General features: G+C 46.5%; 1 protein-coding gene across 1 annotated transcript in view; it reads right to left on the reverse strand.

The window, feature by feature from the left end:
• Positions 1 to 27,908, reverse strand: part of usp34 (ubiquitin specific peptidase 34) — a 249,063-nt gene that overhangs the window by 99,995 nt on the left and 121,160 nt on the right. The window contains 8 exon segments of the mRNA XM_083636161.1: positions 3,272 to 3,394; positions 4,329 to 4,454; positions 6,771 to 6,974; positions 15,126 to 15,226; positions 18,044 to 18,194; positions 18,828 to 18,954; positions 20,106 to 20,268; positions 24,798 to 24,897. Of these exon segments, the coding sequence (XP_083492287.1) occupies positions 3,272 to 3,394; positions 4,329 to 4,454; positions 6,771 to 6,974; positions 15,126 to 15,226; positions 18,044 to 18,194; positions 18,828 to 18,954; positions 20,106 to 20,268; positions 24,798 to 24,897 (1,095 nt within the window).

A 27,908-nucleotide genomic window follows, 5' to 3' on the forward strand; every position in this document is an offset into this window, starting at 1 on the left:
TGTCTGTTGGGTTTGTGTGTGTGTGTCTCCCTTACAGTAGACTCTGTGTGGATGTGTCTGTTGGGTGTGTGTGTGTGTGTCTCTTACAGTAGACTCTGTGTGGATGTGTCTGTTGGGTGTGTGTGTGTGTGTCTCTTACAGTAGACTCTGTGTGGATGTGTCTGTTGGGTTTGTGTGTGTGTCTCTCTTACAGTAGACTCTGTGGATGTGTCTGTTGGGTTTGTGTGTGTGTGTCTCTTACAGTAGACTCTGTGGATGTGTCTGTTGGGTTTGTGTGTGTGTGTCTCTTACAGTAGACTGTGTGGATGTGTCTGTTGGGTTTGTGTGTGTGTCTCTCTTACAGTAGACTCTGTGGATGTGTCTGTTGGGTTTGTGTGTGTGTGTCTCTTACAGTAGACTGTGTGGATGTGTCTGTTGGGTTTGTGTGTGTGTCTCTCTTACAGTAGACTCTGTGGATGTGTTTGTTGGGTTTGTGTGTGTGTGTCTCTTACAGTAGACTCTGTGGATGTGTCTGTTGGGTTTGTGTGTGTCTCTCTTACAGTAGACTCTGTGTGGATGTGTCTGTTGGGTTTGTGTGTGTCTCTTACAGTAGACTCTGTGGATGTGTCTGTTGGGTTTGTGTGTGTCTCTCTTACAGTAGACTCTGTGTGGATGTGTCTGTTGGGTTTGTGTGTGTGTCTCTTACAGTAGACTCTCTGTGGATGTGTCTGTTGGGTTTGTGTGTGTCTCTTACAGTAGACTCTCTGTGGATGTGTCTGTTGGGTTTGTGTGTGTCTCTTACAGTAGACTCTGTGTGGATGTGTCTGTTGGGTTTGTGTGTGTCTCTTACAGTAGACTCTCTGTGGATGTGTCTGTTGGGTTTGTGTGTGTCTCTTACAGTAGACTCTCTGTGGATGTGTCTGTTGGGTTTGTGTGTGTCTCTTACAGTAGACTCTGTGTGGATGTGTGTTGGGTTTGTGTGTGTCTCTCTTACAGTAGACTCTGTGTGGATGTGTCTGTTGGGTTTGTGTGTGTCTCTTACAGTAGACTGTGTGGATGTGTGTTGGGTTTGTGTGTGTGTCTCTTACAGTAGACTCTGTGTGGATGTGTGTTGGGTTTGTGTGTGTCTCTCTTACAGTAGACTCTGTGTGGATGTGTGTTGGGTTTGTGTGTGTCTCTCTTACAGTAGACTCTGTGTGGATGTGTCTGTTGGGTTTGTGTGTGTCTCTCTTACAGTAGACTCTCTGTGGATGTGTCTGTTGGGTTTGTGTGTGTCTCTCTTACAGTAGACTGTGTGGATGTGTCTGTTGGGTTTGTGTGTGTCTCTCTTACAGTAGACTCTGTGTGTATGTGTCTGTTGGGTTTGTGTGTGTGTCTCTTACAGTAGACTGTGTGGATGTGTTTGTTGGGTTTGTGTGTGTGTCTCTCTTACAGTAGACTCTCTGTGGATGTGTCTGTTGGGTTTGTGTGTGTCTCTTACAGTAGACTCTGTGTGGATGTGTCTGTTGGGTTTGTGTGTGTCTCTCTTACAGTAGACTCTCTGTGGATGTGTCTGTTGGGTTTGTGTCTCTTACAGTAGACTCTGTGTGGATGTGTGTTGGGTTTGTGTGTGTCTCTTACAGTAGACTCTGTGTGGATGTGTCTGTTGGGTTTGTGTGTGTGTCTTACAGTAGACTCTCTGTGGATGTGTGTTGGGTTTGTGTGTGTCTCTCTTACAGTAGACTCTGTGGATGTGTCTGTTGGGTTTGTGTGTGTGTCTTACAGTAGACTCTGTGTGGATGTGTGTTGGGTTTGTGTGTGTGTCTCTTACAGTAGACTCTGTGTGGATGTGTCTGTTGGGTTTGTGTGTGTCTCTTACAGTAGACTCTGTGGATGTGTCTGTTGGGTTTGTGTGTGTCTCTTACAGTAGACTCTGTGGATGTGTCTGTTGGGTTTGTGTGTGTGTCTTACAGTAGACTCTGTGTGGATGTGTCTGTTGGGTTTGTGTGTGTCTCTTACAGTAGACTCTGTGTGGATGTGTCTGTTGGGTTTGTGTGTGTGTCTCTCTTACAGTAGACTGTGTGGATGTGTCTGTTGGGTTTGTGTGTGTGTGTGTGTGTGTGTCTTACAGTAGACTCTGTGTGGATGTGTCTGTTGGGTTTGTGTGTGTGTCTCTTACAGTAGACTGTGTGGATGTGTCTGTTGGGTTTGTGTGTGTCTCTCTTACAGTAGACTCTGTGGATGTGTCTGTTGGGTTTGTGTGTGTGTCTCTCTTACAGTAGACTGTGTGGATGTGTGTTGGGTTTGTGTGTGTGTCTCTTACAGTAGACTGTGTGGATGTGTCTGTTGGGTTTGTGTGTGTGTCTCTCTTACAGTAGACTCTGTGCATGTGTCTGTTGGGTTTGTGTGTGTGTCTCTCTTACAGTAGACTCTGTGGATGTGTCTGTTGGGTTTGTGTCTCTCTTACAGTAGACTCTGTGTGGATGTGTCTGTTGGGTTTGTGTGTGTGTCTCTTAAAGTAGACTCTGTGTGGATGTGTCTGTTGGGTTTGTGTGTGTGTCTCTTACAGTAGACTCTGTGTGGATGTGTCTGTTGGGTTTGTGTGTGTGTCTCTTACAGTAGACTCTGTGTGGATGTGTCTGTTGGGTTTGTGTGTGTCTCTTACAGTAGACTCTGTGTGGATGTGTCTGTTGGGTTTGTGTGTGTCTCTTACAGTAGACTGTGTGGATGTGTCTGTTGGGTTTGTGTGTGTGTCTCTTACAGTAGACTCTGTGGATGTGTCTGTTGGGTTTGTGTGTGTGTCTCTTACAGTAGACTCTCTGTGGATGTGTCTGTTGGGTTTGTGTGTGTGTCTCTTACAGTAGACTCTGTGTGGATGTGTCTGTTGGGTTTGTGTGTGTCTCTTACAGTAGACTCTCTGTGGATGTGTCTGTTGGGTTTGTGTGTGTCTCTTACAGTAGACTCTGTGTGGATGTGTCTGTTGGGTTTGTGTGTGTCTCTTACAGTAGACTCTGTGTGGATGTGTCTGTTGGGTTTGTGTGTGTCTCTTACAGTAGACTCTGTGTGGATGTGTCTGTTGGGTTTGTGTGTGTCTCTTACAGTAGACTCTCTGTGGATGTGTCTGTTGGGTTTGTGTGTGTGTCTCTTACAGTAGACTCTGTGTGGATGTGTCTGTTGGGTTTGTGTGTGTGTCTCTCTTACAGTAGACTCTGTGGATGTGTCTGTTGGGTTTGTGTGTGTGTCTCTTACAGTAGACTCTCTGTGGATGTGTCTGTTGGGTTTGTGTGTGTGTGTGTGTGTGTGTGTCTCTTACAGTAGACTCTCTGTGGATGCGTCGGTTGGGTTTGCCCAGAGCCTCGATGATCTCCAGGGCATACAGCAGCTTGTGAGGGCTTTTAATCCGCAGCAACTCCTTCCAGCACAGACCTTCCCCACTCTACACACACACACACACACACACACACACACACACACACACACACACACACACACACACACACACACAGAGAGAACAGGTTTACTTAGTGAAAAATCCACCCTTGGATACACTGTTGTAGATCAATCAGAGATGGATTTGTGACGCGTTCCTGGAGTTATTTTGAGTTTAAATTCACTTTTTTGTTGTTGCTGAAAACGCCTTCTCTCAACCTCCCTGGTCTACTGCTACATCAGGTACCGATGAACTACATTTCCCAGAATGCCTTTGGAAAAATTCCAGAGGAGAGGTCCGCAGTGCATGCTGGTCTCTCGCCCGCTCCTGTGGGTGGAGAAACCGCTCCCTCTCCTCTTCTACGACAGCTTTCTTCCTGTATGATGTCTCTTGGTGCATAAAACTCAATGGGGTTCAATGGGTAATATGGAGTGAAGTATTCAAATTTCATTTCACATTTTTATTAGGATTAACCCCTTGAGATGTATCATCTCGTTTTCGAGGGGGTCCCATATGCGACCCACTTATGGGTCTCATGGATATTCAAATTGTATTGCGAAATAGAACATCTACCGCTGATGTTTTACATCCTGAAGCGTCTCAAATCAAACTCCAACAATCGCCGTGAAACTTCACTAATGCAGCCAAACTCTCCGCTTCCAGCATGGAGGCGGGCCTTCACAGCACAGCATGCGCGCTGGAGGCGGGCCTTCACAGCACAGCATGCGAGCTGGAGGCGGGCCTTCACAGCACAGCATGCGCGCTGGAGGCGGGCCTTCACAGCACAGCATGCGAGCCGGAGGCGGGCCTTCACAGCACAGCATGCGCGCCGGAGGCGGGCCTTCACAGCGCAGCATGCGCGCTGGAGGCGGGCCTTCACAGCACAGCATGCGCGCTGGAGGCAGGCCTTCAGAGCACAGCATGCGCGCTGGGGACTGACCGTGTCGTCGGAGATGTTCTGGAAGGCCAGCAGCATGTTGGGACAGGTGGGAAGAATCATCAGCAGCTCCCACACCCGACGAGACAGGTTCTCTGCATGGAGGTGGAGCTCCTCACACCGCGCACTCTGGACACGGACACACACACACACACACGCACACGCACGCACACACACACACACACACACACACACACACACACACACACACGCACACACACACACACACACACACACTTTAACACTAGTAAGATAGAGGTGACACAGTCATATCATACCATAGAACTATTAAATGATGTTCTCTGGTCACTGGACTATTGTCGGAACACTAAGAGATTAAGACCTGTGTGTCTGTGTGTACTTCGGGGCTGGGGCGTTTGAAGCAGGTCGTGTGTGCAGTGATGGTCAAGCTGCTCTGAAAATGTAGCTACGCTAAGCTACCAGTTACTCTAGATTACCGTAAATATAGCTTCACTACATTGAAGCTATCCCCAGAGAAATGTAGCAAGCTAAGCTACGAGCAACATGGCAAAAGTAGTTTGCTACATCAAAGCTACTTTCTTTTTTTACATTGAATCAACTTCATGCCAAATCAACGTTATCTCAGTGATCAAGAACAACTTTCCACCAAACAAATAGGCAGGCAAATTAAAAACAAAAACAAACCCCAAAAAACTATCAAACTAAAACTCTCACTGCCACAATATTCAAAAACAGAATTCCAAAATAAAACCATAAAAGACAGTGATATAAACAATAACCCCCCCCCCCCCCCCCCCAAAAAAAAATCTATTGGTTACTTCATCATAAGATAAACTCAACTCTCCTCTCGTGTTGTGTATGTTCCCTTCCCGACGGCACGACCCGCCCTATACTGCCTCCGATTGGCTTATCCACATAAACCGACTAATCGTCACTTCTCATGCCTAAACCCAAGCCAATCAGAGGAAGAGTAGGGCGGGTCTAGCAGTGCAAGGATGCTAATAAGTAGGACAAGACAACACTTGTCCGTCATATGGAAGTGCTTGCTTCTGTCAGCTACACTTGACAGCATTGTCTCCTCCTGTTCTATTCCAGACCGCAGCAGAATCTCCGCGCTGCCTGGGAGCTTTGCTCATGCACTGGCTGCCCGTGCACTTTAGAATCCAGTTTAAGGTTCTGCTTTTTACCTTTAAATCACTAAGTGGTCTCGCCCCTCCATACCTCTCTGAGCTCCTCCACCCCTACTCTCCTGCCCGCTCCCTCAGGTCAGCTGACCAGATGCTGCTGGAGGTTCCGAGGGCGAAGCGGAAGCTTAGAGGGGACAGAGCTTTTTCAGTCGCGGCCCCCAAGCTCTGGAACGACCTTCCCCTGCAGATTAGGCAAGCCCCTTCTCTGGCCATTTTTAAAACCTCTCTTAAAACGCACTTGTATTCTTTGGCTTTTAACATAGCATGAGACCTCTGACCCTGTGCTCCCCCCCCCCCCAGTTTTTCTTGTTTTGTGTGTTGTCATTGTATACTGTGTTTTTAGCTACTGTTTTATTTATTACCTATGCACTGTACAGCACTTTGTGGCAGCTGTAGTTGTTTGAAATGTGCTCTATAAATAAAGCTGAGTTGAGTTGAGTTGAGATGCGTTTCCTCTGGGGAAGTCACTTGCAGCGCTTGTCGGACGCTACCGCGCTACTTGGTCTATAAATAGCTTCGCTGCTGAAAACGCTAATTGATTGAAAAGGAGCGACGTTACCACCAAGCTACTGAGGAATGTAGTTAAGCTAACGCTACTTGTAGCAAGCTACTGCCCAACACTGCGTGCGTGTGTGTGTGTACCTCGGGGCTGTCCTGGTTGGGGCTGTGTGTGTGTGTGTGTGTGTGTGTGAGAGTGTGTGTACCTCGGGGCTGTCCTGGTTGGGGCTGTTTGTGTGTGTGTGTGTGAGTGTGTGTGTACCTCGGGGCTGTCCTGGTTGGGGCTGTGTGTGTGTGTGAGTGTGTGTGTGTGTGTGTGTACCTCGGGGCTGTCCTGGTTGGGGCTGTGTGTGTGTGTGTGTGTGTGTGAGAGAGTGTGTGTACCTCGGGGCTGTCCTGGTTGGGGCTGTGTGTGTGTGTGTGTGTGTGTGAGTGTGTGTGTACCTCGGGGCTGTCCTGGTTGGGGCTGTGTGTGTGTGTGTGTGTGTACCTCGGGGCTGTCCTGGTTGGGGCTGTGTGTGTGTGTGTGTGTGTGTGTGAGTGTGTGTGTACCTCGGGGCTGTCCTGGTTGGGGCTGTGTGTGTGTGTGTACCTCGGGGCTGTCCTGGTTGGGGCTGTGTGTGTGTGTGTGTGTGTGAGTGAGTGTGTACCTCGGGGGTGTCCTGGTTGGGGCTGTGTGTGTGTGTGTGTGTGTGTGTGTGAGTGTGTGTGTACCTCGGGGCTGTCCTGGTTGGGGCTGTGTGTGTGTGTGTGTGTGTGTGAGTGAGTGTGTGTGTACCTCGGGGCTGTCCTGGTTGGGGCTGGGGGGCTTGAAGCAGGCCAGCATCTCCAGCAGGTCGAACAGGGTGGTGAGGTGGGGCTCCTGCAGCAGCAGCAGCATGGGGATGTGCTCCTTGTGGGGCGGGGGCAGGCAGGAGGCCGGCAGCTGCACCCCCTCCCCCTTCCTCTCCCGCCGCGGAGCCCCCAGAGACACAAACACCATCTACACACAGGAAGTGACACACCATGTGACACACCATGTGACGGACTATTCAAATGTCAACTTTCAAAGCGTGAAGTGATGCACAACAGTCACCGCAGGCTGAACGCTGCCTCAGTGGTTAGACTGATGTGGGTTTCAATTCTCCATCCTGGTCCTTTCTGTGTGGAGTTTGCATGTTCACCCCGTGTTCCTGTTGTTTCATGTTGTGTGTAGATATATGCTGTACTGTAGTATATATACACATACATATATACACACACACATATATGTATATATACATATATATATATATATGTATGTATGCATGTATGTATGTTAGGGGTGTAAAAAATAATCGATTATAAGATGCATCGCGATGCGGACCTGCACGATTCTGCATCGATTCACAAATGTCAAAAATTGATTATAAAAAAAATAAAAAAATAAAAAAATAATATAATCAAATAAAATATAATGGAAGTACATGCAGTTGTTTATTTTAATTATGGATCATAATACAATGCAATTCTAAATGCACTTTTATTTTAAAAGTAGCCACACAGTGAGAAAAAAGAAAGTGAGAAAAAAAATCATGTATTTGGGAAAAAAAGTGATGCATCGATTTAAGATGCATCGAGATGCATCGATAATCGTACTCGAATCGAGTCGTAGCCCTCTGAATCGTAATCAAATCGAATCGTGAGGCCAGTGAAGATTCACAGCCCTAATGTATGCGTGTGTGTGTGTATTTATACCGGTATATATATATACACACACACACACACACACACACACACACGCATATATGACTGTAAAGTCATATTTTGTGTCATACAGTATAGATATGTTTTTACAGCAACACTAACACTGTAGCCGTAATACATAAGGCAATACAGTAGTGAAGAGTAAAAAGCCAGTCATACAAACTAACAAAAGCGGTGTGTTTTATCAAAGGCATAATGAACAATGATCATCATATTTGCAAAGTAAGGGCCCTGAAAGAGCTTATTTTGCAATAATGACAGGCTCTCTGTACATCGCTTAATACACTGCTAGTATGTACCAAAGACATTCATTATTTGACATATTGATTCTAAGTTATTTTAGCTGAAGGGCAAGCTCAAGTAATTCACACAATTCTGTCCAAAAAAACCCTCCAAGGAGTTAGTTCATTTGCTTAGAAATCAACTACTCGGGGGTCCAAACGTTTTTGAATAGGGGGCCAGATTAGATCATGTGAAAATGCCGGGGGGCCAGGTGCTTCTCGCATCATATGGGTTATAAAACAAAAAATAAATAAAAAAAATCACATACAAATGTACTCTGAAGTATTTTGTTTATCATCTGAAAGCATTAGTTCTGCATGTGCTGTCCCTACTTGGTTCTTGTATAAAGTGTATGATAGTCAGTATGACAGTGTAGATCAGGGGTACTCAAATACAAATCTTAAAGGTCCACAATGTCAATTTTCAAAGGTCCAAAGGTCCAAAGGTTCATTTATTAAGGTCATTCAAGCATACAACTGGAAAAGCTGAAATCCTATTGTGAAAATATCAACATGAACATCATCAATTATTCTTTATCTTCTTTTCAAACAATTCACTGATGATAATAACTTAAATAATAATAACTTGAAATAACTTAAAAACATTAACTTAAAAACAAAGATTTTTGGTCTGACCTTGTTCCTATTGTGAAAATGTCAACATGAACTCCATCAATTGTTTGTTATCTTCTGTTCAAACAGTTGACTATCTGAATAACAATAACTCAAAATAGCTTAATAAAAACAAAACATTTTCTGTTCTGACCTACAAATCACCATTTTCCCACCCCACCAACTGGTTCAGACACCAAACCACTAAAGGTGAATCAAACAACAATGATAAAAGTCAAAAATAAGTCCAAAACTATATTGCACATTGTGTGTCAAACACTGTTGCTCAATGAGAGAAGTGGCTCCTTTTGTCTGCTGCCAAGGCTTTGAACTTTGGCACAAAAGGAGTGATGGCCAGACGGAGACACTGATCCAAGTGTTCATTGGTGAGTCGGTTGCGGTATTTGTTCTTCACCATGTTCATTGTTGAGAATGCAGACTCGCAGCTGTATGTTGAGCCAAACATTGTGAGGATGTGAAGTGCCATCTTATGCAGGAGAGGGAAATTAGCTGCAGTAACCATCTTCGTCCAGAAGGTGGGCATGTCACAGTCAGCCTCTTTCAGTGCAAGGTTTTCCTGGAGGTCAACCAACTCACTTTGCAGAGAAGCAGCACTGACCCATGGGAAGATTTGTTGTGCTTCTGTAGAGAACTCTGTGACATTTCTGACCAGAAATGGGTTTTCAATGCACAGTAGGACTTGTTTTCCTAATTTGAAGTCATCAAAGCGGGTCTTGAAATTTTGAATCAGCTTCTCCAGGAATTCAGCATGATCCTGAAGATGTCCGTCTCCTTTTGTCTGTTCCAAAAGTTTGGGGAAGTGGAGCAGTCCGTCCTAGGTAAAAAAGGAACACTGCTTAAAAGGGTGAAATATCAAAAAGCTGTTTATTTGAATGTCACTTTTTATTTACTGTTTGTATGTGCATGTGTATTTGCTCATGTATGTATGTATGTATGTATGTATGCCTTTTTTTCTTTCTTTCTTTTCTTGTGTCTGAGCTTGTTGTTTGTATTATTCTAAGAAAAACTGAGAAATAAAATATTGTGAAAAAAATTGTTCATTGGAATCCAGCGGATGTGTGTGGTAGACAAGATTAAAAAGGCTTACCTGTAGGTCACTTTTGTAGAGCTCCAGTTTCCTCTGGAAAGCACGCACTGCTGACATCAGCTCACACACTGTGTTGTTCTTGCCCTGTAGCTTGAGATTTAGGTTGTTGAGATGAGATGTTATATCAGCCAAAAACGCAACAGCTTCCATCTTTTCTTCATTTTGCATGAATTCCATGAACTGCTTTGCTTTTGCACTCTTTTGGTCTGACAGAAAGACTTGCAGCTCTTTCCTTACTGCCCAGAACCGCTCCAGGACCTTGCCTTTACTCAGCCACCTGACATTGTTGTGCAGGAGCAACTCATCAAACTCTGCACCAACCTCTGCCAGGAATGTGCGCACCAAGCGATGCTGCAGTGAAGATGATGCTCTCAAAAAGTTGATGAGTCTCATCACTGTTGCCATGATGTCAGAGTACACTTCTCCAAGACTTGCACAAAGGACAGACTGGTGGATTATGCAGTGGTAAGATATCAGGTCAGGGTTGTGCTCTTTCAGGCGCTGAACCAGTCCTCTCTCCCTCCCCATCATGGCTGGAGCTCCATCAGTAGCAATTGATACAACTTTCTCCAAATTTATCCCTCTTTCATTCAGCATCTTCATTATTGCATCATAAATATCTTCTCCCCTTGTGTGTCCACTGAGGCTTGTGAGGCCCAACACATCTTCAACAAATGCCCCCTTTGACTCATCATAAAACCTCACAAACACCAGCAGCTGAGCATTGTCTGTGATGTCAGTGGACTCATCCACAGCCAAGGAAATGCACTGTGCATGTATTATTCCACCACGAAGCTGTTTGAGCAAATCATCAGCCAGGACTGCTGTTCTTCTGGTTGCTGTGCTGTCTGAGAGGGGGATTTTCTTTATCTTATCTGTGATTTCCTCTTTTTGTTTGCCTTCAAACATGGTCTCCATCACTTCAGTCATACATTCTTTTATAATTTCAGCATCAGAGAATGGCTTCTTGTGTTTACCCAACACCCATGCCACTCTGAGTGAGGACTCTTTTGCTTTTTCTTGCAGTGACATTGCTGTAACAAGAACTCTGTTTGTGGCTTGATATGACAACTTCATCCCATTGATTTTTGTGGTTCTCACAGCTGAATTTTGTGGATAGGTGGCTTCAAAATTACCGTGTTTTGTGTCATAGTGGCGTTTCAAATTGCCACTCTTCACCAGAGCTACTGTTTCTTGGCATATTAAGCACATCGGTCTGGTGCTCGCTGGTGGGAGGAGGAACGCATATTTCTCGGTCCATTCTTCTTTGAATTGACGGTTTTCATCGTCAACCTTTCTCTTGGCCATCTTGGAACATGCCATTTTAGATGAATTGGTTGGTCTCAAAAATCGTTTGTTATCTAACTGCGTAACCGGCTCGTTACTGACGCTGCTGCGCTGCTGTGCTGTGCTGTGCTGTGCTGATGCGCATTCCACAGATGCCAGTCATTCGGCTTTGTAAACACACGTGTAGCGCGGCTCTATGACGTTGCCTCTGCGAGTCGCTGCGTTGTCATGGAGATGACGGGACGCTGAATGTGACTGAACGGACGAACCCAAAGCAGGGCCGACTAGGGGAGGGGCAGACATCCTCGCACAGACAAGAGCTCTCAGAGCGCTGCTTGCATTGGAGAAAGTGGAGACTTTTTGCGGCCCATTGCGATGGCTAGCAGTCAGATAATACAAAAAATACATGTGAAAACTAGAATTTGCTCAGAGTCAAAACTAGAATTTGCTCAGAGTCCGGAGACCGGTGTGGTTCGGTCCGGATGCGGACCGGAGTCCGGACTTTGAGGATCGCCGGTGTAGATGATCAACGGGAAAAAATAAAAAAATTGCTTGATTAACCAAATATTGTGTAGAGGGCCACATATAGTATACTTTGAGAGACGAGTCGAGGGCCACAATTGGCCCCAGCGCCGGACTTTGGACATGCCTGAACTAAATGGACTGAACGTTGTGACGGTGGAGTGATATGATGTGAATCAGTAGAAATATAACAGCCAGTATTAAATCGAGAGGTGTCAACGGATACAAAAAATTCTAAACGTGTAACCTTCTGCCAGCGTGTAACCGCTTAACCATTTTTTTTAACCGCATTTGCGCTATATAACCGCTAGAGGGCGCTGTCGCCATTCAAATACCTCCCAAGCCCATATGGCTCATTTCCACCACATATAACAGCACAGTACAGCTCTACTCGATCTGGTATTACTCGGCTCTACTTGATATAGACTCTGTTTCCATAGCAAGTTTACTCGCCTCCGCCCACACCTGGTCGTCATAGCGACCGCATATCTGCCCTCCGCCCATAGCCGAAGTAGGCTATAACGTATAACGTTAATATTAAATCCATACACGGAACTTTTAAACTGATTATGAAATACTGGTGCCTCTAAATGACCTACAGTGTACATGGGCAAATGTGGCTAGGAGAATGGATATCACTTTGTTGTTACTCAAACTCACATGCATGCACTGCGCGGGGACGGGAGAGGCGCTACGGGGAGAACCCCAGCGGCAGCTCAACAGGCAAGACCCGCGGCTTCGCCTGCGGCCTAGCGGAGCCAACTACAAAGCGCTTCCCGAGGAGCGGACTTTTTTCTCTCTCAAAACAATTGAAAACCACCGCATGTTAAAGCTGAGCAAGGAGATCAATTTTTATTCCAGCAGAGCCGAAGGCAGCAACACAAAAGAAGTAACTTCTGGAAATAACAGAAGAGAAGGTGAGCCCCACTAAACTGGTATCCAGCATTGACAGTAGATGCCTACAGTAAACACGATCCTGCCCGACCAATCAGTCGTCTGCAGTGTTTTCACGTCACCGTATGGTACCGGGTCCACAGCGCTGGAACCTCAACAGAGCAGGGACCAAAGCAGCAGGACTCAACCCCGACTCAACCCGGGCTGTCCACGTTTTTGATCGGTGGAATGAGACAAAAAAGCGAGACGAGCTGTGCGGGGCCGCGTTGATACCAGCGGTGGAAATGGGCCAATAGATTCACAGTTGGTACCAGGTAGATCAGGGATGTGGTTTTAACGACTGCGCCGAACGCTAGCTTTTAACGGAGACTGCACCGTTTCTCTGCCTGAGGAAATGTACCCTCGATGGTAAGGAAGCAGCATTAGGATACAGCAGCACTTGGATACAAGTGGCTCCATTCGTTTACAACAGTGGTTTTCGCTACAAGGTTGGCAAGTAAATTATGTTACATAACGGCTACATTACCGTCTTCATGGCGATCTGAAGCCATATATTGTCCTTCATTTTGTTGTTGAGGTAGGCTAGTCCTCAGGGTGTTTGTCATGTTGAGGTAGGTAGGCTAGTCCTCACAGTGTTTGTCATGTTGAGGTAGGCTAGTCCTCACGGTGTTTGTCATGTTGAGGTAGGCTAGTCCTCAGGGTGTTTGTCATGTTGAGGTAGGCTAGTCCTCACGGTGTTTGTCATGTTGAGGTAGGCTAGTCCTCAGGGTGTTTGTCATGTTGAGGTAGGCTAGTCCTCACGGTGTTTGTCATGTTGAGGTAGGCTAGTCCTCACGGTGTTTGTCATGTTGAGGTAGGCTAGTCCTCACGGTGTTTGTCATGTTGAGGTAGGCTAGTCCTCACGGTGTTTGTCATGTTGAGGTAGGCTAGTCCTCACGGTGTTTGTCATGTTGAGGTAGGCTAGTCCTCACAGTGTTTGTCATGTTGAGGTAGGCTAGTCCTCAGGGTGTTTGTCATGTTGAGGTAGGCTAGTCGTCACGGTGTTTGTCATGTTGAGGTAGGTAGGCTAGTCCTCGCGGTGTTTGTCATGTTGAGGTAGGCTAGTCCTCATGGTGTTTGTCATGTTGAGGTAGGCTAGTCCTCAGGGTGTTTGTCATGTTGAGGTAGGCTAGTCCTCACGGTGTTTGTCATGTTGAGGTAGGCTAGTCCTCAGGGTGTTTGTCATGTTGAGGTAGGCTAGTCCTCGCAGTGTTTGTCATGTTGAGGTAGGTAGGCTAGTCCTCGCAGTGTTTGTCATGTTGAGGTAGGCTAGTCCTCAGGGCGTTTGTCATGTTGAGGTAGGCTAGTCCTCGCGGTGTTTGTCATGTTGAGGTAGGCTAGTCCTCAGGGTGTTTGTCATGTTGAGGTAGGCTAGTCCTCAGTGTGTTTGTCATGTTGAGGTAGGCTAGTCCTCATGGTGTTTGTCATGTTGAGGTAGGCTAGTCCTCATGGTGTTTGTCATGTTGAGGTAGGCTAGTCCTCAGGGTGTTTGTCATGTTGAGGTAGGCTAGTCCTCAGGGTGTTTGTCATGTTGAGGTAGGCTAGTCCTCAGGGTGTTTGTCATGTTGAGGTAGGCTAGTCCTCAGGGTGTTTGTCATGTTGAGGTAGGCTAGTCCTTGCGGTGTTTGTCATGTTGAGGTAGGCTAGTCCTCGCAGTGTTTGTCATGTTGAGGTAGGCTAGTCCTCAGGGTGTTTGTCATGTTGAGGTAGGCTAGTCCTCAGGGTGTTTGTCATGTTGAGGTAGGCCAGTCCTCAGGGTGTTTGTCATGTTGAGGTAGGCTAGTCCTCACAGTGTTTGTCATGTTGAGGTAGGCTAGTCCTCAGGGTGTTTGTCATGTTGAGGTAGGCTAGTCCTCGTGGTGTTTGTCATGTTGAGGTAGGCTAGTCCTCATGATGTTTGTCATGTTGAGGTAGGCTAGTCCTCAGGGTGTTGTCATGTTGAGGTAGGCTAGTCCTCAGGGTGTTTGTCATGTTGAGGTAGGCTAGTCCTCAGGGTGTTTGTCATGTTGAGGTAGGCTAGTCCTCAGGGTGTTTGTCATGTTGAGGTAGGCTAGTCCTCAGGGCGTTTGTCATGTTGAGGTAGGCTAGTCCTCAGGGCGTTTGTCATGTTGAGGTAGGCTAGTCCTCGCGGTGTTTGTCATGTTGAGGTAGGCTAGTCCTCAGGGTGTTTGTCATGTTGAGGTAGGCTAGTCCTCAGGGTGTTTGTCATGTTGAGGTAGGCTAGTCCTCAGGGTGTTTGTCATACAAAATTGGATGTTGAGAAACCAAATTGTTGAGCAGGGGGTTCCCCCATTTTAGCAGCGAGCTAACCGCAAGCTCATGGAGGTATGACAGCTGTAAACAAAGGATTTCATTGGTCAAACCTATTTTTCCCGTGTGTGAACACTTTAGTGTAACGTTAAAGTTATCATCTGTAGCTTACAGCAGCATTATCACCTCGAAACGGTCTCATAAATTTTTTGATGACAAATGAGTGATTGAGAGTCCAAAATCATTGTCAAAACTTTATTTAAAAGGGGAAAAAAAGACATGTACTCGGTTATTGATTTTTATAAACGGATATGATTTAGTATCCCGTTAGACACCTCTAATTAAATCAAACACTCTGTTGTTGTTAGTTGTTAATGTTAGTTAGGACCACAAAGGTCCAGCAGGGGGCAGTCACCTGCATGTCCTTGAAGCCCAGCTCATGCAGAGTCTTCTCGTCGTAGTCGGTGGTCAGCTCATGGCCGGAGGAGATCATCCTGACCGGGCCCATCAGGCCTCCTGCAGGACAGAGCACAGGCTTTCACACAGGCATTCAAAACATCACTGCTCCACATGAGTATCTACTGACAGTCTGAACACTGCTCCACATGAGTATCTACTGACAGTCTGAACACTGCTCCACATGAGTATCTACTGACAGTCTGAACACTGCTCCACATGAGTATCTACTGACAGTCTGAACACTGCACCACATGAGTATCTACTGACAGTCTGAACACTGCTCCACATGAGTATCTACTGACAGTCTGAACACTGCTCCACATGGGTATCTACTGACAGTCTGAACACTGCTCCACATGAGTATCTACTGACAGTCTGAACACTGCTCCACATGACCATCTCTACTGACAGTCTGAACACTGCTCCACATGAGTATCTACTGACAGTCTGAACACTGCTCCACATGAGTATCTACTGACAGTCTGAACACTGCACCACATGAGTATCTACTGACAGTCTGAACACTGCTCCACATGAGCATCTACTGACAGTCTGAACACGGCACCACATGAGTATCTACTGACAGTCTGAACACTGCACCACATGAGTATCTACTGACAGTCTGAACACTGCTCCACATGAGTATCTACTGACAGTCTGAACACTGCTCCACATGAGTATCTACTGACAGTCTGAACACTGCTCCACATGAGTATCTACTGACAGTCTGAACACTGCACCACATGAGTATCTACTGACAGTCTGAACACTGCTCCACATGAGTATCTACTGACAGTCTGAACACTGCACCACATGAGTATCTACTGACAGTCTGAACACTGCACCACATGAGTATCTACTGACAGTCTGAACACTGCTCCACATGAGTATCTACTGACAGTCTGAACACTGCTCCACATGAGTATCTACTGACAGTCTGAACACTGCACCACATGAGTATCTACTGACAGTCTGAACACTGCACCACATGAGTATCTACTGACAGTCTGAACACTGCTCCACATGAGTATCTACTGACAGTCTGAACACTGCACCACATGAGTATCTACTGACAGTCTGAACACTGCACCAGTGTTTAGACTGTAAAGAGTAAGAGTGTGGTTCCTCTTACTCTTACTCTGACTGTAAAGACTTAGAGAGTGTGGTTCCACATCTGGATCGTTACGCCATCTGCCTGTTTTTGATGATGTCATCAGGTGATCAACAATCAGACATTGAGGCTCATCCCACATGGGATCTCTCCTGTGTGTCAGTGGGTGAGAGTGTTATGGGAGTGGACTCCCTCTCCTGTGTGTCAGTGGGTGAGAGTGTTATGGGAGTGGACTCCCTCGCCTGTGTGTCAGTGGGTGAGAGTGTTATGGGAGTGGACTCCCTCGCCTGTGTGTCAGTGGGTGAGAGTGTTATGGGAGTGGACTCCCTCTCCTGTGTGTCAGTGGGTGAGAGTGTTATGGGAGTGGACTCCCTCGCCTGTGTGTCAGTGGGTGAGAGTGTTATGGGAGTGGACTCCCTCTCCTGTGTGTCAGTGGGTGAGAGTGTTATGGGAGTGGACTCCCTCGCCTGTGTGTCAGTGGGTGAGAGTGTTATGGGAGTGGACTCCCTCGCCTGTGTGTCAGCGGGTGAGAGTGTTATGGGAGTGGACTCCCTCTCCTGTGTGTCAGTGATTGAGAGTGTTATGGGAGTGGACTCCCTCTCCTGTGTGTCAGTGGGTGAGAGTGTTATGGGAGTGGACTCCCTCTCCTGTGTGTCAGTGATTGAGAGTGTTATGGGAGTGGACTCCCTCTCCTGTGTGTCAGTGGGTGAGAGTGTTATGGGAGTGGACTCCCTCGCCTGTGTGTCAGTGGGTGAGAGTGTTATGGGAGTGGACTCCCTCTCCTGTGTGTCAGTGGGTGAGAGTGTTATGGGAGTGGACTCCCTCTCCTGTGTGTCAGTGGGTGAGAGTGTTATGGGAGTGGACTCCCTCGCCTGTGTGTCAGTGGGTGAGAGTGTTATGGAGTGGACTCCCTCGCCTGTGTGTCAGTGGGTGAGAGTGTTATGGGAGTGGACTCCCTCGCCTGTGTGTCAGTGGGTGAGAGTGTTATGGGAGTGGACTCCCTCGCCTGTGTGTCAGTGGGTGAGAGTGTTATGGGAGTGGACTCCCTCGCCTGTGTGTCAGTGGGTGAGAGTGTTATGGGAGTGGACTCCCTCGCCTGTGTGTCAGTGGGTGAGAGTGTTATGGGAGTGGACTCCCTCGCCTGTGTGTCAGTGGGTGAGAGCGTTATGGGAGTGGACTCCCTCGCCTGTGTGTCAGTGGGTGAGAGTGTTATGGGAGTGGACTCCCTCGCCTGTGTGTCAGTGGGTGAGAGTGTTATGGGAGTGGACTCCCTCGCCTGTGTGTCAGTGGGTGAGAGTGTTATGGGAGTGGACTCCCTCGCCTGTGTGTCAGTGGGTGAGAGTGTTATGGGAGTGGACTCCCTCGCCTGTGTGTCAGTGGGTGAGAGCGTTATGGGAGTGGACTCCCTCGCCTGTGTGTCAGTGGGTGAGAGCGTTATGGGAGTGGACTCCCTCGCCTGTGTGTCAGTGGGTGAGAGCGTTATGGGAGTGGACTCCCTCTCCTGTGTGTCAGTGGGTGAGAGTGTTATGGGAGTGGACTCCCTCTCCTGTGTGTCAGTGGGTGAGAGTGCTATGGGAGTGGACTCCCTCTCCTGTGTGTCAGTGGGTGAGAGTGTTATGGGAGTGGACTCCCTCTCCTGTGTGTCAGTGGGTGAGAGCGTTATGGGAGTGGACTCCCTCGCCTGTGTGTCAGTGGGTGAGAGCGTTATGGGAGTGGACTCCCTCGCCTGTGTGTCAGTGGGTGAGAGTGTTATGGGAGAGGACCTGGGAAGTCTCCTGGCTGTCGGCTGCTCTGTCCAAACTCCTGCAGCTGGGCCTGCTGGTTCATCTGCTCCTTCTGCAGGTTCTCGTACCAGTGTGTGACCTCAGCCCGCAGGTCTGCCACCTGGTCGCTGGGGTACATCTCAATGGTCATCTGAAAAACAACAACACAGGCTGGGGTTAGACTAGTCTCACTTGATGGACCAGTTCTGTTTCGTGCTGTACCAGCACAGGAGAGTGTGGTTCCTCTTACTCTCACTCTGGTCTAGTTGGAAAAAGGCTCGGTTATCTCTACATCCATGCACCGAAAGTACCAAGCAGGCCTGCTTTATTACACAATCCAAATCTCAAAACCTGCCATTTTCAGTGTGTAGGTTGCTAGCTTGCAAGCTAGCGTTCTTGTTTCACAGCGGCGGAGGTATGTGAGAGCGACACACACATAATTATGACTTTACTGACTTTATTTCTTGGCAGTAAGAAACGCACGCATGGCAACAGACAAACAGCAACCACAACAGGTTATAGTAAACAAACTATCAAAAATCCAAACAGTCCAGAAGAAAAAGTGAAGCTTATTATGTTGGCATTAACCCAGATAATGTCCCCCCACCAAAGGATCGGTCTCCGTCCATTTGTTAGTTTGTCAGTCACACGGCAATGTCGACTTTGTGCCGCTAGGGGGCGTAATTGGCAATGAATGGGCACTCAGTGGTAAAGCAGAATTCACCGACTGACCCAAGAGTGGAACTACATACAACATAACAGTGAAAGGTATTGTCAGGGTCACCTTATCGGGCAGGCCGGCGGGCTGGCAGACGATCCTGAGCGGCAGAGACTGTTTGTCGCTCAGAGCCTTCAGGTGGCTGCTGATCCCCGTTCCCTCGATCTGCCACTGCCGCAGGTGGTACGCAAACCTGAGGGAGAGAGAGGAGAGAGGAGGGGAGGAGGAGAGAGCAGAGAGGAGAGAGGAGGGAGGAGGAGAGAGAAGAGGAGGGGAGAAGAGAGAGGAGGAAGGAGGGAAGAGAGAGGCGGGGAGAGGAGAGAGGAGGAGAGAGGAGAGGAGGAGGAGAGGAGAGGAGGGGAGGAGGAGAGAGAAGAGGGGAGAGGAGAGAGGAGGAGAGAGAGGAGGGGAGAGGAGAGATGAGGAGAGAGGAGGGAGGAGGAGAGGAGAGAGAAGGGAGGAGGAGAGGAGGGGAGAGGAGAGGAGGGGAGGAGGAGAGAGGAGAGAGGAGGAGAGAGAAGAGGGGAGAGGAGAGAGGAGGAGAGAGGAGAGAGGAGGAGAGAGAGGAGGGGAGAGGAGAGAGGAGGGAGGAGGGAGGAGAGAGGAGGGAGGAGGAGAGAGGAGAGAGAAGAGGGGAGAGGAGAGAGGAGGGAGGAGGAGAGAGGAGGAGAGAGAGGAGGGCAGAGGAGAGAGGAGGGGAGGAGGAGAGAGGAGAGGAGGGGAGGGGGAGAGAGGAGAGGAGAGGGGAGAGGAGAGAGGAGGGGAGAGCAGAGAGGAGGGGAGAGAGGAGGGGAGAGCAGAGAGGAGAGAGGAGAGGAGAGGAGGAGAGAGGAGAGAGGAGAGAGGAGGGGAGGAGGAGAGAGGAGAGGAGAGGAGAGGGGAGAGGAGAGAGGAGAGAGGAGGGGAGAGCAGAGAGGAGGGGAGAGGTTCTTAACAACCCAAATGTCAGATTCTTACATCCTATTTATCATGTTTTGCTCATGTAGTCATTAGAAGCAACAACAAACATGTGGGTGTTTGTCCCTGAGTAATATCTGGGTAAGAGAAAAGCTTGTCCTGTACAGACGCTCCACACTGTCTGATGTGTTCTCTCACATCAGTGGCTGTCAAACCTTTTCACGTCAAGGACCCCTAAACTGGCACAAATTAAACCACAGACCCCCATTTGATAAGATCTTGTCGCAGGGACCCATGACCAAAACACTCATGCATTCTGTCACTTATGGATGGAAATTATTATAGTGAAAAGAAACGATTCCCTTTTTGCTGGGGACCCCCTCAAGGACCCCTTACCACATTTTGAGAATCACTGTCCGACATGATGTCATGTGCCGTCAGGTGTACCTGCGTCGGAAGGCCTCCAGGTGTGTTTTGAGCATGAGCAGGCCGCGTTCGATGCTGGTCAGGCTGCCGTGAGCGTCCTGCTCCAGGTTGGCTGAAGCCATCAGAAGGCTCTCCATACACTTCCTGATGAACTCCTGCTCCTTCTCCAGCCCCGTCTTACCAGCTACACACACACACACACACACACACACACACACACACACACACACACACAAAAGCAAGTTGATTTTCATGTTAAATCCATGGATGCATGGTAAAAGTGCCAGAAGTATCAGGACCATCTCAAGTTGGAAATCTAGATACCAGAAGAACTTAAAAATCAATGATGACGCTCTTTCAGAATAAAAATTGTGGCTGTTACACAACTTACTGTCTTAAAGCAAATTTATACTGACTGCGGAGTGTCCGGTGTCCGCGGTGTTCACGGCAAGACCGTTCTCTCCGCAGAGGCACATCCTTTTATGGTAAATACGGTATCAATGCAGTGTCTGCAGAGAGCGGAGAATCCCCCTCCAGGCTCCCGTTGTGTTTTTAGCGAGAATGCAAGTCACATCAGTTCTTCCGTGTGTGATCCTGATTTATATCGGCGAATAATCAATCCTAGTGCAATTGTAGGCTATTTTCAGTTTGTTTTTAGCAAGTAAGTTTGTTGTCTTCTTGTTTTTGTGCTTTGCATTAAATTTTTTCGATCTCAAATCGTTTTTATTGACGTAGTAAATTGTAGGCTATTCACTTTAAATGGGCTCCCTCATGACTGTGAGAAAAGGATCATGTTGCTCCCTCACTCATGTGGCAATGCTCAAACCCGTTCATTTTGCACTGATTTCGCCGGTCACTTGGTCAGTTTGTGGAGGCTTCTTCCCTATACAAACCATAGCAAACATTAGCCAATCATAGCCTCGGAATTGACTGCACGAGCTCGCGGCGTGCTCTGCGGAGTTACATTTTTTGAGAGGAGCGCGGAGCTCCGTGCAGTCCCTCCGCAGAGCTTGTGCAGAGCGCCGTGCTCGCCGCACAGAGCCTCCGCTCCGCGAAAACCGGACACTCCGCAGTTAGTATAAATTAAGCTTCAGGCCTCGTGTCCACAGAAAGCTTTTTTCCCCCCATAGCGGAGCACTTTGGATGTCATGCCCAGAGCGCTTCCAACGTGCACAGACACACAGGGCACGGAGCTGACTCGGACAGTTAGTACTGCAGCTAACTAACATTAGCTAGGTAGCATATGAGGTAAATAGCAACTAGCAAGCTAACGTCAACCCAACAACATAATACATTCTCACGGAGCCTCTCCTCTCCATGTTTGTTGATCTTTTTAGTCCCGCCTCTTCCTCGATTTTGATTGGTCGGTCAATAAAGTAACATTGATGAGCAGCGCGCGTCTCCAAAAGATTAACTGTTTTCTACTTTACTTTATTTCATTTGGCAGACGCCTTTATCCAAAGCGACGTACAACAAGTTATTTAAAATAAAAAACAACAACAATAGAAAGTCAGAGGCTAGCAAAAATAGAACAGTATAAATAAATACTTGCGCTCCGCCCAAGAACACCAGCCACCGAGAAAGCTTTCTGTGGACACGGCACCTTATGTCACTCACCTCTTTTCCTACTATATATACATATATATATATATATATATATATATATATATATATATATATATATATATATATATATGTGTATATATATATATATGTATATATATACCGTAAATTCCGGACTATAAGCCGCGGCTTTTTTCCCGTTTTTTGGCCCCTGCGGCTTATATAACGGTGCGTCTTATCTATGGATTTTTTCAGGAAAAAAAAAAAAAAAAAAAAAAATCTCTCTTTTTTAGCACTCTTTCTAACTATAAATCCACTTCTGTTTTAATTTCCTCTCTTGCCCTCTTTTCACCACACCGCGGACACTGTGTGCACTGTAAAAATAAACAACGGTGGTGTTGTGTTATGTTGTTTTGTTGAAATGTTGTAATACGGTAAATGGGAGCTTCCTCAAACAGCCATCTCTTCCCGACAATCCCCTCTGTGCGTGACCACTTACATATGGTAATTACGGTAAGCAAACGGCCACTCGGGCAACAACTCCCTCCCCCGACTACCAGGAGAAAATCACAAACTTCGGCGAATTCACACAAAGGAAGATCAAGGAATATTCACAACAAGACGAGCAGTAGAAGCAACACTCTCACTTACCATGGGGAAGGTACGCAGAAACACGAGGCAGCTTTCAAGTTGAAAGCAGTCAATCTCGCATTAAAAGAGAGCAGCCGCCGATCAAACAGAGCAGCCGCGCGTAACCTGGGCAAAAGGGACTGTCCGTCCGGGGGAGAACTACTGAACAACTCCCTCCCGACTACCAGGAGAAAATCACAAACTTCGGCGAATTCACACAAAGGAAGATCACGGAATATTATAGGAGTGTGAAAACATCCACAATTACCAACGGGTTCCAAAACGCTGGACTGCTGCGGGATGAAGAGGATCACCGCCACGGGGACTGCCCCCTAGTCCGATACCTCATGAGTCCGATACCTCACGAGTCCGACACCTCATGGTTTTGGGTTAGGGTCTGGGGGAGGTTAGGTTTAGGCGTGGGGGTGGGAGAGGTTAGGTTTTGGGTTAGGGTCTGGGGGATGTTAGGTTTAGGCGTGGGGGTGGGAGAGGTTAGGTTTTGGGTTAGGGTCTGGGGGAAGTTAGCCTCTTTTTTCGGACTCGTGAGGTGTCGGACTCGTGAGGTATCGGACTCGTGCCATGGCACCTGAAGGAGAGAGGAGAGTGGTTGACGAAGCCACCCTGAACCTGTTCGTTTCCGACACTGAAGATGAGGACTTTGGTGGTTTCAGTACGCAGGAAGAAGAGGAAGACGAGGATTAGTGACTTGACTTCTCTGGTTACAGGTTTGCTGCACATATAGCCTATTGTTGTGTGATTTTGTCTGGGGATTAGTGACCTGACTTTTGTTTTGTTTTGTTGAAATGTTAATAAATGGGAGCTTCCCCAAACAGCCATCGCTTTCCCGACATTCCTCTCTGTGCACGAACCCTTTCATATGGTAATTAAACATCAAAACACCCGCGGCTTATAGTCCGGTGCGGCTTATAGAAGAAAAAAATAGTCAATTTTGGTCCCGCGGCTTATACACCGGTGCGTCTTATAGTCCGGAATTTACGGTACACATATATACACATATATATATATATATATATATATATATATATATACACACACACACACACATACATACATACATACATATGTATATACATATATTATACATATACATATAGTTAGGGATGCACGATATGTATTTTTTCAACCGATACGATAATCGATAAATATCTGCTTGTCCTGGCCGATAACCGATAGGATAATCGATAATATATATATATACTCTTTTTTTAACCTGTATTTTCTGCACACCTGGGGTTAAAAAATACAGATGTAGTGAGCATAGCTCTGACCTAACCAAATCTTACTAACATCAGTGTGAACACAAAACAAAGAAAACTTCTGATATAATATGATTGTTTTAATAAAGTGTATCACTCAATTAGTCAATACAAAAATAAAGGCTTTTATAGAACGGAAAGCCAATGACTGCTTAGTCTGCAGATAAAACACAATGACAAAAGGCATAGTAATTTAGACTCTTATTGTCATGTTACTGATCTGTTCAAATTTTGCATTGGTGCCAGTTCTCAGTGAATGGTAGCCTGGGCCCAATGAATGGGGCAGGCACTATAAACCATCTGTGTCGTTTCACTTTTTACTGAAAAATGTTGCCACCAGATTAAAGAAAAGACACTATGTGATGTTGACTGATGCTTTTTATGTAGCCTAATGTGCGCGACTGCGCCTTTGTTTTCCTTATTATTGGTTCTGTTAGATGGCTCTGTCCAGCAGCTAGCGTTAGCTCAACTCCAAAGTCCCTTTGGTTTAGAGTGGGACTCCCGGCTAGCGCGTTAGCTTAACGTTAGCGTGCTTTTTTAGACGTTTCCCCTCCTCTCGGAACTCGTGCGGTACATGGATTGCAAATTACAATAGTGTTGTGATAATCTGAAACTGTGAAAACATACTGGCAGCAGACATGTTTGGCAAGGCAGAGCTGCCGTCGCAGCTGTGATGTCACGAGTGTGCGACAACAATAGCCAATTCCAAGGCAAAAAACAAAGCCTGATTATCGCCTGTTAATTTATCGGAAAAAGGCCATTATCGGAATAATAAATAACACAAAATGGCCATATCGGCCCGATAATTATCGTGCATCCCTACATATAGTATATATCTATTTCTCAGCTACATATTCTATTCACTTTTGTTCGGGGGCATGCCCCCCCGTGAGATTTTTTTAATCATTTTAAAGTAAAATGCATGAATTTGGTGTACTTTGAGAAAGCTTAAGAGCAAAATTAAAAGGCTAGATCTAAGTAAGAACATGTCATCATTACTGTGCTGTGGGTTTACAATGACAAACTAAATTTCTCCCTATAGGTCAGGGATACTCAACTTGCTTTGCCACTTTCGTGAAATGATAGAAGGCGAGGGGCCAGTTAATAAACAAACAATATACATTTTTCTGTAGCGGATTGTAGGTTTTTGGGGTGTCAGCCGGAGTTTAGGCTGACAGTGTTGTGATGACAATGATGTAGTAGGAGTTGATGTACTGGATGTGAGAGCTGCGGGTGAACTGACCGTTGATGTAGTAGGAGTTGATGTACTGGATGGCGGCGCGGCTGATGTCGGCAGACTGAGCTCTGAGAGCGATGCCCCACAGCTGGTCCATCCCACACAGCTGCAGACACGGAGAGACACGGAGAGAACGTCGGAGAGAACGTTACACCTTCACATCATTGACAACTATAATACTTAATAACTATAATAACTTGTGCATCTCCTGGAGTTAGTATTGATATAAATGTGTCCTTCTCCATGTTTCTAACATGTAATGTGAGCAAAAATCCAAATCTGATGCATCCAGACCAGTCCCCATGATCTGGTCTGGATGCTCTAGTCAACGGCTTGTTCTCGTGCGGAGGAACAATCGAGCAAACAAGCGCCTTTGGGGGCGGTACTAATGTTCAAACCGTTAGTATGACAGGTTTTCTTTGGCATTTCAGGAGAATAGCAATTGTTTAAATCCCCTCCTTAACCAACATACTGTCTTTGCAAAGACCATCATTTTGTCAAATGTGGCTTTCTTCGGACAGATACGTTAGTAGGGCTGGGTTAAAAAAAATCGATTCTCCAATTTTGAATCGATTTTTATTTTAATCCTTTGATATCGATTCATATGTCCAGAGATCGATTTCTTTTTTTTATAAACATAGGCTATAATATTATAGGCTGTGTGTGGTAGTTGAAACATAGTTTAAAGTTGACGTTCATTTATGTTTGTAGTTGAAACAAAAACATAAATACTGTAGGCTAGATACATGGAAATGTTTGATCATTAATATCTACTTTTAGAAATGATATAGGCTGAAATCAAATCACTGTGCATAATTGTGAAAGTGTCTTTATTGACAGATGAAAAGGCTGTTATTTACCATTTGTCACCACCTGGTGAGTAAATATATGTGTAACTAAAACCATTACAATTGACAACCGGTCCGCAACCTTTTTCCCCCATGTATCTACCGGTCCTTGGCGCAAAAAAGGTTGGGAACCCCTGTGTTACATAACTGGACAGTCATGTAATTCAGGTTACAGCTAAAAAAAAACATGTTTTAGTATCACTAACCAAATCGATATTGAAATTAATCGAATCGGGATTAATCGATTCGGAACCTTGTGAATCGGAATCGAATCGATTCTTGAAATTTGAACCAATACCCAGCCCTATACGTCCCTTCAAATCAATCCCCCCACACAGAAAGGGGTTAAAGCCAGATTCCAGCCTGTGTAAATCCTGGGTGTACACGCTGCACGCGCCCTAAGAAACTTCATCACCAGTCACCATTTGCACAAAAGACTGTCTATTGGTAAGAACCGAAGGCTTATACCTTGTTCCACTGCAACATCATGGCTGCAGCACTGTTGTCCAAAAAGGATAAGAGCCTCGCTCCTGACTTCAATATACAATCTTTGTCTCCCTTCCAGGCAGTAAACCCGGAAACAGTATGGCTGCCTCTATCTCTGCAAAATGTTCGTCCAGAAGCCAGAATATTGTTGTAAATATCAACAACCAGCCAACAGATATCAAAGCTGGTGACTTACAGTATATGGAAAATAATAAGAGCGCCCCAGGAACGAGTCCGGAAAACATCGATGCTAGCACTTCCGGTTCTTCACCGTTTTCGCCTATGGGGTTTTTGGCGCGATGCTTCTAATAAGCTCTCTGGGCAACGCAAGCTTAATCAAACGCGAACCAGTGTTTAGTAATATCATCTTCACACATGAGGACCACTTTTTGAAGCTTTTACGTGCGGTTAAAAGGGCGGCTAGCTAGCAAACGGCTAAATGAGACTACACTGTTGAGTCGACGGGGATATTATACCTCAGTAACGTCATCACTTCAAAGGACGAACACGGAAATTCTCTTTCCCTCACCTGGTTCAGCCCGGGGTAATCAGTGCACAGCAGCGCACACATCAACAACAGTCCAGGTTGAGTGGTGACGTGACATGGAAGCCTATGCGACACTGTGTGTAGTTCTGGGCTAGCTTAGCACGAGCTTTTTACTTCTAGGGCTCGCATTTACGCTTCAAAACTCATGAAAGTCGTCCTCATGTGTGAAGATTATCCCGCTGAACGCTGGTTCGCGTTTGACTAAGCTTGCGTTGCCCAGAGACCTTATTTGAAGCATCGCGGGCAAAAACTCCTTGAATTCCTTGATGATCCAGCAGAGGGCGCTCCGCTCTAACAGCTTGACCCATCCTGACCACCTGACTTCCAACTGATGTCTTCACACAAGTTGAGCGGACAATCACAACAACGCCTCAACGCCACTCACAACGTTATAAAACGGGACCTTCTTAGGCTGTGTGTCACTTTGGGTTTCAACTGCTCCACAGCGCCAGATGTATCGGCTGGGTGCTCAGTGGTTTGGTGGTGTATTGCAGTTTACAATTTTGAGCATCAGCTCTGGCATGTGAATAAGGGCTCGCTATTGGAAACTACATAATATTTTGGAATACCATGGCCCCGGATACTTTGATAACAACATTGTGTCGGAGGTAGGTACAGTTTTATTGTAACAACAGACCTGCGGACACACCTGCTAGCGAGTCACCCCACTCACGCTACATAACTGACGTTACATAGGCTATCTCTTATGGAACGTGTAAGGTCAATTTTATCTGGCCGCGCCGGGAAATTAACCAAAAAGTTCGGATATATTCCAACAAATTGCGGGTCGATTAATGTTCGTTCGAACTTCATTTTTGGAAAAAGTGACAGCTCTAATACACATCAAACATCTGTGTTATTCACTGTGTCTGTTAGGGGTATACACATCACACAGCTGTGTTAGTCACTGTGTCTGTTAGGGGTATACACATCACACAGCTGTGTTAGTCACTGTGTCTGTTAGGGGTATACACATCACACAGCTGTGTTAGTCACTGTGTCTGTTAGGGGTATACACATCACACAGCTGTGTTAGTCACTGTGTCTGTTAGGGGTATACACATCACACAGCTGTGTTAGTCACTGTGTCTGTTAGGGGTATACACATCACACAGCTGTGTTATTCACTGTGTCTGTTAGGGGTATACACATCACACAGCTGTGTTAGTCACTGTGTCTGTTAGGGGTATACACATCACACAGCTGTGTTAGTCACTGTGTCTGTTAGGGGTATAC

This window comes from Poromitra crassiceps, assembly GCF_964638095.1.
Source record: "Poromitra crassiceps genome assembly, chromosome: 4".
Lineage (NCBI taxonomy): Eukaryota > Metazoa > Chordata > Actinopteri > Beryciformes > Melamphaidae > Poromitra > Poromitra crassiceps.